General features: G+C 36.5%; 1 protein-coding gene across 1 annotated transcript in view; it reads left to right on the top strand.

The window, feature by feature from the left end:
- The window catches only part of CACNA2D3 (calcium voltage-gated channel auxiliary subunit alpha2delta 3), a gene marked incomplete at its 5' end in the record, with an annotated part of 460,819 nt that overhangs the window by 200,513 nt on the left and 246,303 nt on the right, over positions 1-14,003 (top strand). Inside the window, 3 exons of the mRNA XM_080625495.1 lie at positions 6,630-6,761; positions 7,812-7,872; positions 7,959-8,109. Of these exons, the coding sequence (XP_080481621.1) occupies positions 6,630-6,761; positions 7,812-7,872; positions 7,959-8,109 (344 nt within the window). The remainder of the gene's footprint in view (positions 1-6,629; positions 6,762-7,811; positions 7,873-7,958; positions 8,110-14,003) is intronic.

The following is a 14,003-nucleotide window of genomic DNA, read 5'->3' as shown; positions in this document are numbered from 1 at the left end:
CTTGGACTGTTATGTGAAGAGGAAAAAAGAAGACTTGCTCTTCTGTTTAAGGATTAGTATGCTTGGCTAGAATATAAACTGTTTCAAAACATTGCTTGGCTGAAAACTTACAAAGGCATTTTTACACTGTACTTTGTTTATTTAGGTGTCTTTCTTGCAGCTTTTATTTGGCACATTCCTGAAGAGGAAAATAGTGTTTAAGAATCCATAACTGATTCTGTAGTGTATTAATTCCAAGATGCATTTCCAGATCTGCTCGGTGTTTTCAGTGTATTTTAATACCAGCTTTAGAGATTTTGAACCATATCTGTGAGGCTTTTTCCAACTATTTTTTGTTTGTGTAAAACTTCCATTCCACTCAGATTATGCAGTCTTTTGTGCAAGGAAGAGCACTACAGCAGTAAGGGACCATTGAATTAAGAGAATAAGAGATGGTGACTTGTCATGCTAATAGATATGTGTGCTGTCATATATATACTTGCACATTCATACTATATTGATATTCCCAGGTATGTAGCAGTAGTGGTTTTAGTTTGTTATAGCCCAGTACTAATGTAACATATTTTTACATGCTCAAGCATTTCTCTCTAAAGGTTCTTATGCCTCCATTTGTTGTATGCAAGAGGGGTGTAATGCGTTGATGAAATGGGAGACCTTTAACAGCTCCTGTTCAAAGCATTTTTTGTTGGGCCTTACTGCACTGTGCAGTGTAACTAAGTTGGCCCATTTCTACAATTCCATGTCTCTCTCTGACTTAGCTCAGCAATAGGAATTAGGCATTTATTGTGAAATGTTAGTGTACAGGTTTGCATGGTGTTATGCTGTTGTAAAGATTTATGAACAGGTCTGTCCTTGAGAAATTTCCATAAGGATGACTTTTATTTCCAAGACTGCATCTTGCCTTTGTCATATATCACTTTGACAGTGACTCTGCCAAAACTGTCCCTTTTGGTATGTTCTGTGTTAAATATTTTACAGTACAGTTGCCTTCATTTAGCATCAGTCACATTTGCTTTCTTTCCCTCTAATATGCAGTGTGTTTCACAAGCTTACTGTATTGTTTCTCATGACATCTTTTCCTGCCCTGCCACCTGCAGAGGTTTAGATTTCCTGGTTGCTGATAGTCCCTGTTCCATCAGCCTGTGCAGAGATTTCTTCTTGCTGTGTGCCACAACTGGCTCTTTTTTTTCAGTTTTCAAGACTAATTTTGCTTCTGTGATGAAATCTCAGAGCATACGAGGTCTCTATTCAGTTTGGTTAATTCCTATTTTCTAAGCATTTGTTTTCTATTTCCTACTTGGAAAACTGTTTCTAAGAGTTTTTTTTCATGTTTGCCCTGGCTCTTAGTTGCACTCTGGCATTCCAGGGTTCTGTAGTGTGGTATCTTCTAACTAATCCTTCAGGTTTTATAGTCCTCAATTCATATCCTGCAAAAATGTGGAAATGACTGGGTTTTTTTTTTTTTTCCTCAAAATACAGAAATATCCTGGTATCCGTGGTCAGATTAATTTACAGAGTGATCATCTGTCAGGATTACTGGGTTTTGACTTAAATTCTCCTTAGCTAACAGCCTTTTAGCAATTGCTGGGTAAGCAATTCTCTGTTGTTCAACTGTGCTAGTGACAGGTGGAAGTACTATGTGCTTGGCTCCTGTGACAACAGCTTTATTAAAGCAGCATCTTTCTACTTCTTCATGGGATAGACAGTAGGTGAAGACGTTGAATTTGCTGCAAGTTCCTCCCTTGATTTAAAGCAAAAATAAAGGTGATCTTATGTGTTCATAAGTCCTGCCTGAATGCTGGTTCTAAAGCTTTGCTCTAACCAATTTACAGATCAGCCCACATACTGGTTGTTTTTAGCTGTTACATCAGCCAGGTCAGTAACTGAATGGGTGACTTCAAATGAGCACTTATTTGCTGCAGGATGTTCTTTGTAATTCATTAGCTGGCAAGCTCTTAGCAAAGTCAGAACTGAATCTCTGTCCCTGGTGTTACTGAGGAGTTTGAAGCTGTTAATTCTGGGTTTTGAATGAACTAAAGTTGAATCTCAGATCACCTTGTTCACAAAAATCCCAACAAAACCCAACCAACCAACCAAAACAACCAAAAAAATCCCCAAAAGAAAACAAAACACCAAACCTACTCCTAAAACTCAGCATAATAATAAACACATCTGGCCATAGTCCAATTCTTCTGCTGCCACTTGAAAGGAGAAGGGGAGTGTTATTAGTGCAATGTTGTGACCTGAAACAACTAAATGCTGTCATGTTTTTATACAGTCGCACTCTTGAAGTCTTTACCATCCCATGTACTTAGGAGGAGGGAATGATTTCTGGCACTGGTAAATAGTTCTCAGCACATAAAACAAAATGGAGAAGCACCTTCTTTTGTGCCTACAGATGGCCAGATGCTTTGATCTGTGAGCCGAGGCATCCACATCACCCAGTAGAGGCAGAGGGAGGAGAAGAGAGTAAAAAAAGCAAAGGCAGTTGTGAAAATTGGCATTCAGCCTCAGCTCTTGAATATGTTGGACCACCCTGAAAAGCATTCATATTAGTGTTGAGTAGTATAATTATTAGATTGTTGGTGTATGTCCCAGCAAAGTATGTGATTTTGTTATTCTTTAAAATAAACCAGACTAAATATGTTGTCAGTATTATCAAAACTAAGCTAATATTGTTGCTATCTTTGAGCCAAAAAGGTGCTGGATTTTGCATTTCTTTTCCAGTGTTTGGTCCTGTAGGCTGTGCTCATACTGCTTTTTTGTATGACAGTACTGCTTTGCAATGTTAGGGGTTATCCTTGACGTTGTTGGATGCCAGCATCTTTGATAGTTTTCCAGGAGAAGTTAATTATTGTATTACAAAGATAATTTAAAAGGGGAAAAAACCTAAGGATCATCAATAACATTTTTGTTTTCTTAGTAATAAAGCAGAATATAGCAAGAAAGGGAATTATTATGGACTTTCCTCATAATCACTGAGTCCCTCAGTATTCTCCTTAATTCTCTAAAACACTTGCTGGAATAATTAGAAGACAGAATGCATTATGTCTGTATTAGTTTTGTTCCATAGACTTATTGTACTCTAGATAATTTTATGGATTCTTTGAATTAAAATACATTTCATTATAGTGCTAACATTTGACTGGCTAATCATGGCTATTGCACATCTTTCAGCCTGAATACCTTGGTTGCCTTTGTTGAGACTTCAGACCTGTTTCTTGGAGTCAGCAGTATCTGTGACAGCAACTTAATTGCTACATGCATTTGTACTGTTCTTTGGCAATTTTGTTTCAGATTCTTGTCAGTGTACCTATTTGCCCCGGGGATGGTTTTGTATTAAATATCAGTAAAAAATAGGTAACATCTACACAAACAGCAGTGGAGCAAAATCTCATTTAATTGCAAACCCGCATATCTAAAAGCCAAAGGAATGGGAATATTTTAATTATATTTTAGCTGTAACTGCTAGGAAGCAAAAGCAGATATTATGTTTCAAGAATGTCACAGAAGCTATTTACACTTATTGTCTTTGAGCACCATATCATCATGTTAATGATTTTGCATTTATGTTAAGCTTTATCTTTTCTTCTTTTTCTCCTTTCTCAAATCTCTGAATATTCACAAGCATTGCTTTGCCACTGTTGACATATAAATATTTTGAGGATGCAGATGACATTCACCAGTAATGTGAAAACTTAATAATGCTGTTTCTAAATGACGGACTGAGGGGAAATTTAGGCAATTTGGTGAAGTTACTAAAATTGGAAATTGCCCAGAACTACAAGCTTAACATATAGGTTACTAGAAAATGAGACCAAAATTTTAATGAGGCTATATGGTCAGGAACTCTGTTGTATTTAGTGTGACATATGTGGACAGAGATGTTTCCATGTAACGGTCATTATTGAATTTGGAACAAGGAGCATGGGTTTGCAATCCTTCTGCCTGAAGGCACAGTAGCCAGTGAAGAATTACAATTTCTACCTGCAGTCTGCAGGTCTGCAGTTTTGTACTGTGGACACAGTTTTTTCCCACTTCACTTTTCTTTGTATTCTAAAGATTTGACTGAGTGTGAACCTTATTTGCTGTATTAATAATAATGGCTGGTGCATAAAATGTAACTTGGTATATTGTAAAAACAACAGCCAGCATAATAGATATGCAGTGTGTAGGAAGGAAGTGAATTGTCCCTGGGTTTCATTTTGAAGGAACCCAGTAGTCTTAGGTCACATTTTAATTGTGTCCTCTTATTTAAAATGTCTGCTTAATGCTTCTTTCAGCTAAATAATTCCTATTAGTTTCAGAGTTGCTGCATTAAAGTTTATAGGGATCAGCATTTGGATGATTAGTGATTACAGTTGTCAACCTAATGCAGACTATAGACTGATCACACTAAAGGAAAACTTCCTCATTCTATTTTGTCATGGTTTAACCTCAGCTGGCAACTAAGTACCATGCAGCTCGCTCCAGTTTCCGTGGAGTTCTCTAATCTGTGGTACAGCTATACGAACATGCTAAGTAGGTCTTCATAGATGAGCTAAAAAAAAGAAAAATCCATTACTGGGTTGGCATGGATAGTTTAATATACAAATATATTTTTTTCAAATGCCATTGGAAGGATTTCACATTTATTTTAAAGCTTAACAGGTAGAATACTAAAGTTGTCCCATGACCTTATGGAGCTGGAGTGTATATACAATTCTAAGGAAATTATCATTGGGTTTGGAGAGAGAGTGAAGGTTCTGGTTAAGTGAGTGGCACTATAGCACAGATTCATTGAGAAAGGGCATTAAAGTTTAGCTTCTGAGTAATACAGGGTAGAAGACATCTGATGAACTGTTGATATTATAAAATACTAAGGTACAATGAGCAGGCTTGGCATGAAATCCAAATGTAACTTTTTAAGGATCACTACAATTTATTTTAAATATAAATTAAAATGGTATTATTCTGTTTGATTCATTTGGCTTTTCACTAATCCTGATGAGCTTATAGTCCTCTAGAGGCTTGAGGCAAGGTTCCTAGGTTCCTTGGCTTTCCTCTAAACAGGCTTTTCTAGCAACAATTCCAAGAAAAAACAAACAAAACCAAAAAACCCTAAACCAACAAAATCAACCTTCAGAACTAAGCTGCTCTTTTCAAAGATGAATTAAACTTATCACCTTATCTTAGTATTGTAATGCTGAGTCAATAATGTCACTGTACTTTTTGGTGATTCAGCTGCTCCACCAGAACTTGTTTATAGAAGCATAACCAGAATATCATTGTTTGAACTAGTTCTGGGCAGTTCCTGTGGTCTGAGAATAGGATTCCTGATCTATTGCCTCATTTCTCAAGAAATGTCTAAATACCAAATAGTGGATCAATATTTTGAGATGCTGAAATAAGAGCATATTTTTATAAACTGGTAATAGATGCCAGGATAGGCAATGTTGGTAGGTAATTTGTGATGTCTTTATCATACCTTATTATTGGAGTAACTACAGACTTAGAAACGACTGATCAATGGATTTTGAAAGCTAGGCAAAGCTGAGGACTAGTGACGCCTGTTTGCTTAATATGTGTCTGGTTGGAGAGATTTTAAATGTATATTTCATCCTTTAGAGAAACAAGTAACTATACTAGACATGTTTTAAAAACAACATCTGTTTTGTTGACCTTACTTTTTCACCAGTCTATGTAAACCTAAATATTTAGAGGAAAGTAACATTCAAAGATCTGTAGCTGAGACATTTCCCTTTTTCTGCTGTTTTTCTTGATGAATGTAAGAAAAGATAATAATTCACTTTCTTTACACTCCATTAAAATCACATTCTAGTAGTCTTCTGAAATCAGTACAGCAGTGTTATTTTTGCAAGGTAACAGAAGTAGCATTTCAGACGCTTAAGCAAACGTTACTGTGTATGCATGTATGCACACTTTTACAAATGCAATAATATGCCTGTGATTTTAGTTCCGTTTTTCCCTTTCTATTCTGCTGACTTCACATGCAGATTGAATTGGGAGTATAGTGTATCTTAATTGTCTCATATTTCAAAATTCAGAGTTTGAAATTTAGTAACTTCTTAAGATACGTTGATTTATTTCTGATTTCCCAGTATTGAACCAAATCTGCAGCGTAAAACCACATTTGGGCAGCCTGGGCTTTTAGGAATTGATAGATGGGGATATTTTAAACCCAACTAATGTTATTTTCAACTTCAAGGATTTGCTTTGTATTTCTCTTTCTGTGGGAATAAAAAAACCAATAAAAAATTAAGTAGTTATGAATCTGAGTCCAGTGTTTCCCAAATAACAATTAGTGTCATGAGCTTTTGTGTTTGTATGTGTATCATAACTCATTCAAGTGTGAAATAAAGGGTCTTTCGCTTTCTGTTCCCACATGTAAACTTTCAGATATAGTGAGAATGTTGTTACCGAGTTTAAGATTAAAAAAAAAAAATAAATGTATAAAGTGTTGCCATGAGGCATTCCATGCATTTAGAGAAAGAAAATTGAGTAACTAAATGAGTCAATCAAATAGCAAATTATGTTCTTCAGAACAAGTGATGCAGTAGTTCCAGATACATGGTCTACTGAGCAATTTTAACTTATCTAATGTACCTTTTTTTCCCTCTCCTTCCTAGATCCAGCCATTGTAAATGGAGTTTATTGGTCAGAATCTTTAAATAAGGTGTTTGTTGATAATTTTGATCGTGACCCTTCTCTCATCTGGCAGTACTTTGGAAGTGCAAAAGGATTTTTCAGACAGTACCCAGGTAAGAAGAATACAAGTTTTTACTTAAAGTATGACAAAGAATGCTACGGCTGCAATTTTTCACTCAGTATTGTCACAAGTCACCACTTTCACAGATACTTGCAGGTTGTTTTTTTTCTTTGCTTAGTTTTAAGAGAGACATTTCTAATGAATGTTTTCAACATTCTGAGGGGATTTTTTAAACCAATTTTAATTTGGAGATGAATCCAGCAAGATAACTCATGTACTCATAAACATTCCTATTAATTTATACATACACATACATCAGAAAAATAACTCCTAAATAGACTGTGGAAAAGGAGGGCAAAACGATTAGACACTTCTTTATGGTACTGAATTTAGATAATGTGCTCTATTGATGCATATAGTAAGACTTCATTGTATTTCATTATTCAGTTTTTAGATTTCCACATAACCTTACATCTTTATATTTAAAGATTTCAAAAACTTGTTTTAAAGTTTCGTTTTGCAAGTTTTAATGAAATGCAATTAGATCACTTGTATTATTTCCATAGAAATCTGTTAAGATACAGTAATTTATATTAGTCCTTATTTTAAAGGCTGTTTCTTGTCTTGTGCTAAAGTTTAAAGTTTTGCTTTTTATCATATTTCTTTTGACCCACAACAGTGGGATATGAGCAAAACATCACATGTATGACCTGTGCGTGAAGCAGTTAGTAAAACAAGACCTGTTGAGACGAGGCACAGGTAGTGAGTGCTCAAGGCTTGAAAGGGACTTCACAAGCATGTGATAAAGCTTGTCAACATCAATGACCTAGTATGACAACACTTCAGTGATAGTACTATGATGAATATAATAGTCCTGAAGAAGTTTTCACCTTACAGTAGACTAAAAAGGAGTGAGAAAAAAATACTGGGTTTGGTCATCCTATTTTATTATTTTTTTCCAGTATTTCCTATGCTACAATATAATTCCCTGTTAGATTAAAGTATAAAACTCCATTAAGTGCTACTTAGGCCAATGCCACTGATACATTTTGAACAGGTACTGTGAAAATATAATTTTTTTTTTATCTCTTTTTTAAAACAGGAATTAAATGGGAACCTGATGAGAATGGAGTCATTGCATTTGACTGCAGAAACAGAAAATGGTAGGCAATAGATGACTACCAATGTTAAGAAATTTGAAAGGAAGTTCAGTATTTAAAAGAACAAGTTGCTTTGTCTTTTGTCTTAGGTACATCCAGGCAGCAACTTCTCCAAAAGACGTGGTCATTTTAGTAGATGTCAGTGGCAGTATGAAAGGGCTTCGCTTGACTATTGCAAAACAGACAGTTTCATCTATTCTGGATACCCTTGGAGATGATGACTTCTTCAATATAATTGCTGTGAGTGTCTCAAGATTTTTTTTCTTCCTTCCCCCCTTCCCCTCCCCCCCCCCCATGGTTTGTTGCTCTCTGTCATGTTTTACGTCACAAAATACACTTGAAAAATGTTGCATAAGGATGATGGATGCAAAATGACATCAGAGCCAACTGGACAAGCACTGTGATTTTTCCAGTGCAAGCTTCTTCAGGTGACAGTGTCTTCAAGCTATTTTTCCATTACTTGCAGTCTCAAACCTCTTAACAAGTTGTCTTGAGTTTGGGAATTGCAAAGAATAGTAATCTGTTTTGTAGTTTGCCTGAGCTTTCTACATTACCTTAGCTTTTAACTTGGAGGCCTGACCCTTTACACATCTGCCTCCCTCTGCTCCCAGTTTCTGCAATAAAGCACAAATTGGTTAATATAGAAGGATTAATAGATGCTAACATATCTTCTTGTTATTTCTGCTTTCCTCACTGCAAATCCGAAGTGTATGTAAGTTGTACAGAGGCACTACTGGTGCTTACTAACAGTGATAAATTAGATCATCAGTAGATCCTGTTATTTGTGTAGGGAGTATTTAGTTTTCCATGGTACAGGTACATGTTTTAAATCTGTGGCAAGAGGCGACTTCTACAGTATTTAAGATAATGAGATTAATCATGTAATTAAGGATGGGTTTAACAAGTCCAGAACTGACATCAGACCGATGATTTGCAGGGGGGTATGGGAGGAAAACTTATGGTTTTATAAATTCTCCTTTGTTGATATTCTCTTGGTAATATTTCAATGTACGTGGGTTTATCATATGCATAGATCCTAAAAATTTCTTCAAATGCTTGAATGTAAGGAGGATTCTGGCCTTTTTCCCTACAAACGAAATGACTTGTGTATACTGAAATAAATGACCGCAGTGACACCAGTGCAAGTCATTGAGATTGTATGGAGAATGGAGTGTATATACTGAAAGTATACATGCATTTATTTTAAATAGATAGCAAGCATTTAGTTTAGAATATCTTTCATATTAATCTTCTTGCTTGATAATTGCATGATTAGCAGAAACTCATGGAGTGGGAAGGCATAATTACATGCTGTATCAAAAAAAGATTGACTGTCCTTCAAGAAAATTGTGATTAACTGTAATCTAAATAACTTTAAGTTGAAAGAATGTTTCAAATAAGTAATTATGAAAATACTTGACCAGCCATTTTTCAGTGTGTAATCTCTGTGTTTATCAGTAGTTGTGACAGTTACTGTGAATGATGTAGGAAGAAAAAAGGATTTCTTTTAAGTGATGATTTTTCCTTTGGGAAAACCAAAAAGCTCATCTATAACAAAAAAATATAAAAAATGTATGTAGCTAGAACCCAAAACAATGATTTTGCATAAATAGTACAGGAGAAATAATATGTAAAGACTTAAAAAAAAATGAGCAAATATGAAATGACTAAGCATCTTTATTTTTCAATTTAAACTTTAATTGAAGATGAACTGAGCTGTGCATAAAACAGCATGGAGTCACAGAATTTTTGCATAATTTATTGCTTGGAAATGCACCGAACTGGTAGCTGAGACTGGTACTGTGGGGAAGGGAGTGGAGGATGTTTCAATGAAGAAAGGCATAGATAAGCTGGGGCTGGATTTATAAACTTTTAGAATTCGATGTGTTAGAGGAAGACACAAGAAGGTACACAGCAAAGCCAGGGTTACTGTGATCTAAATGATCAGCAAAAGTCACTACTCTGAATAAACGCCAGCAGGGTAGATGATCTTTGTTGAGACTGGAGAGGGTGTGTCGGAGATCAAACCATGCGACAACAAATCTCACTCAAGCTTCTTGGTGTGAAAGCACTGAAAATCCTCTATAGCTTTTACCTGCAGACAAATGTTTGAGTAAGAATATATTTTACTCTTTATAATTTAGGCATAGCCTGGTAATGTGTAAGCGGTTCCTTTTTGCAGGCAAGGTCTTACTCTTCACATAGCACACAGCTGATAATTGCTCACATCAACTGTTCTTCTGAAAGGCCTGTCCAAATTGCTCTGTAAGGGCTGCTGGACATCTGGAAGTCTGGGCCAAATGACCAAGCACCTCTTTCTGCTTCCAGGCCAAAATTGGAGGTGGAATAAGAGCTTTATGTGGGAAATCTGGATAAACAATACACTTATTTAAATGAAGCAAAAGTTTTGAGTCTGACTGATAGTCAGGATGGCTTTATTATGTGCAGTGATTACTGGAACAAATACTTGCAATGGAAGACTTCTATGAGGAATCAGGTCAGGAATTGGGAGTCAAGTAGATTAAGGAGTTTTCCCACAAGAGGGGAGAACCGTAAAGCATGGCTGCATTTTGAGGCAAAGGAAGGAAATGTAAGGAAAATAGTGATGAAAGATGTGAGAGGGGACTTACACATGAGCAACAGCCAGAATGAAGCAAGTGGAAAGGTTACACAAGCAGATGGGAAACTTTTGCGCTTGCTACAGTAAGAAGGAAGAGCACTTTAAAGTTAGCCAGAAGAGAACAAGAGGTTAGAGAAGCTGGACTAGTGTGAGACAGGGCTTTGTTTAAGGGGGGGATCAAGGATGGAAAGGAATTGAGCATTGTGGAAATCAGCATCTATGTCAGTGAAAGAAGCAGAAAAAATTCACTGTCCAAAAAGTTATAAAACATTTTTAATTTTCTTTTCAGGTGATTGTTATACATTTCAGTATATCCACAAAAAAGACATTTAGGATTCCCGTTAGCTGTAATGGGAGTTATGATCACTAGACACTAACATAGTTAAAAACTCAATACTTAGAAATATGCAGTAGGGTAGGAAAAAAATAATCCAAACCAAATAAAAAACACCAACCAACATATGCATTTATTTTTCACTAAATATGCTTTTAACTTTATCTGTATATATAGAATAAAGCAGGATTCAGTGCAGCTCTTTCCATAGGCTAACCATAAAAGGGTAATGTTAAAAATCATTTTAGCTTTCACGGGTAGGTTGCTGCAAAATCTATCTAAAATAGATGGACTAGATGATTGAATTGCAAAAAATTATTGAAATACAAGAGCAATTTTGTGCTGCCTATGTTAAAATTTAAGGTCAGTTCACTGGTGCCTGAGCAGAGATGCCTGCAACAACAGAAAAGACATATTTTTCCATTTCACTTTGAAGTATAATTCCAAGTCATGCATTAAATTAACAATATTATCATAAAACAAGTACTAACTTTGCCGAATGCTGAAATTTTAAAAATGCTTTTATAAAACTGTAAACTCTGTATTAAATTAACAAAATATTAACTGAGCCAAGAATGATATATTAATTTTAATTTTTTAGTGACATTATCATAGAAATCATAGAATCATAGAATAGTTAGGGTTGGAAAGGACATTAAGATCATCTAGTTCCAACCCCCCTGCCATGGGCAGGGACACCCCACACTAAACCATGTCACCCAAGGCCTCATCCAACCTGGCCTTGAACACCTCCAAGAATGGAGCATTCACAGCCTCCCTGGGCAACCCATTCCAGTGCCTCACCACCCTCACAGTAAAGAATTTCTTCCTTATATCCAATCTAAACTTCCCCTGTTCAAGTTTTAACGCATTACCCCTTGTCCTATCACTACAGTCCCTAATGAATAGTCCCTCCCCAGCATCCCTGTAGGCCCCCTTCAGATACTGGAAGGCTGCTATGAGGTCTCCACGCAGCCTTTTCTTCTGCAGGCTGAACAGCCCCAACTTTCTCAGCCTATCTCCACTCCCCTGATCATCCTCGTGGCTCTCCTCTGGACTTGTCCCAACGGTTCCACGTTCTTTTTATGTTGAGGACACCAGAACTGCACACAATACTGCAAGTTGAGGTCTCACAAGAGCAGAGTAGAGGGGCAGGATCACCTCCTTCGACCTGCTGGTCACACTCCTCTTCATGCAGCCCAGGATATGGTTGGCTTTCTGGGCTGTGAGCGCACCCTGACGGCTCATGTTCATTTTCTCATCAACCAACACCCACAAGTCCTTCTCTGCAGGGCAAAATTGATTAGAATACATTATATTGGCAAAATTGATTAGAATACGTTATATTAGCAAAATTGATTAGAATAAAAGTATTTGCTAATTCAAAGCACAGTGGTATAGTTCCCTGGTTTTCATTTGTAGAATTTCCCATTATAACTGGTTTCTGTGTAGTCTTTTCTTAGGAACCCTTATAATCATACAGAGTAGATGATGGATAAACTTACTTTTCAGCCTGCTGAATAATCAGGATCTGTACAGCTCATGTGTGAGCAGGCTGAGAAGGAGAAAGGCATAACCTCCATATGTTGGCTTCAAGCAGTAGTCTGCGCATGAGTGCCAGTTGTTGCACATGGTAACTCTAGTGGAACTTTGAAAATACCAGTTCCTTTGTTTCCTCTTCCGGATTGCCTTCACTGTTGGATTTTTAGATTAGGCTATATTGGATATCTGAGTATGCCTAATGTAGTGTGAAATCTTTTATCTGTGTATTGCTGCACAACAGAATGTGAATTTGTTTCTGTTGACCTTTCTCCAGACAGCTTAAATATGACAAAGAATAAACACAAAAAATATGAAGGTACACTAATTCTGTAAGCGTGTTAGTACCATAAACCTGTGTGTGTATATATATATATATAATTTTCTGAATACAAATAATATCTGTTTAAGTAATGTTGGTCAGCAGCTGTCAAACTAGCTATATGGTTCCTCTTAGTTCAGATTTTAGCTCACTTGTTTTATGCCTCTTGTGCAAAGAAATAACTAGAAATCTCTAGACTGACAAAATAATGTGAACTAATATATAAACATAACTAAGTAAATAAAGAATAACCAATGTCATCTGATGTTTAAATCAATAAAAGGTTTTAGAAGAGTAGCTCAGAAATGGTGTAACTGATTTCTACTTCCTCCTTCAACAAAACACAGAATATGCACAGCTATTGCATAGCAGTTATTGCATCACAGCTATCACAACTGTAATATGCAAAAGTATCATATGCTTGAGTGTAGGGTTATGGGACAACACAACAGCAGGAAATATAAGCAAACAGTGTAATGCAAGACTCTTGAAAGGCCAAATGCAGACATTTACTGAGGTAAATTAACAAGACATCTATAGTGGGTATTGCTGGCAAAGTCAGCAGTTACTAATCAGCCTTTTGACTAAAGATGAGGAAGCTACTTAACGAAATAAAAAATCTAAAATGCCTTAAAAAGCTACAGAACTGAATTCAGATTGCTGATGGGTGGGGTTCCCCTTTTTTACCTTAATGGTTTGACACAGGTAAAAGAAAGGCATCATCAATAACAGTGCAAAACCCTATGGCAAGGTCAAAGAAACCAAATATATGCTACAAAGCACAAGATGGGTCTTTTACTAGAAGCAGACAGTTGTACTAAAGATCACTTGGAGATACTATTTTAAGCAGAAAACATTGCTTGAATGCTTTCACATAGTGCATAAAAATTCTACAGATTTTGTGGACTTGGAAAGACAGATATTTGCTGCTTTGGAAATTTCTTTTGGAACTGAAATAATTTTGTCCAGTGAATTTTTCCTTAGAATCATAGAATAGTTAGGGTTGGAAAGGACCTTAAGATCATGAAGTTCCAACCCCCCTGCCATGGGCAGGGACACCCCACACTAAACCATGTCACCCAAGGCCTCATCCAACCTGGCCTTGAACACCGCCAAGAATGGAGCATTGACAACTTCCTTGGGCAACCCATTCCAGTGCCTCACCACCCTCACAGTAAAGAATTTCTTCCTAATATCCAATCTAAAGTCCCCCTGTTTAAGTTTTAACCCGTTACCCCTTGTCCTATCACTGCAGTCCCTAATGAATAGTCCCTCTCGAACATCCCCATAGCCCCCTTCAGATACTGGAAGGCTGCTAT

Source organism: Psittacula echo, assembly GCF_963264785.1.
Source record: "Psittacula echo genome assembly, chromosome: 9".
Taxonomy (NCBI): domain Eukaryota; kingdom Metazoa; phylum Chordata; class Aves; order Psittaciformes; family Psittacidae; genus Psittacula; species Psittacula echo.
Note: the sequence above shows the minus strand (reverse complement) of the source record. Positions and strands in the feature narration are given on the sequence as shown.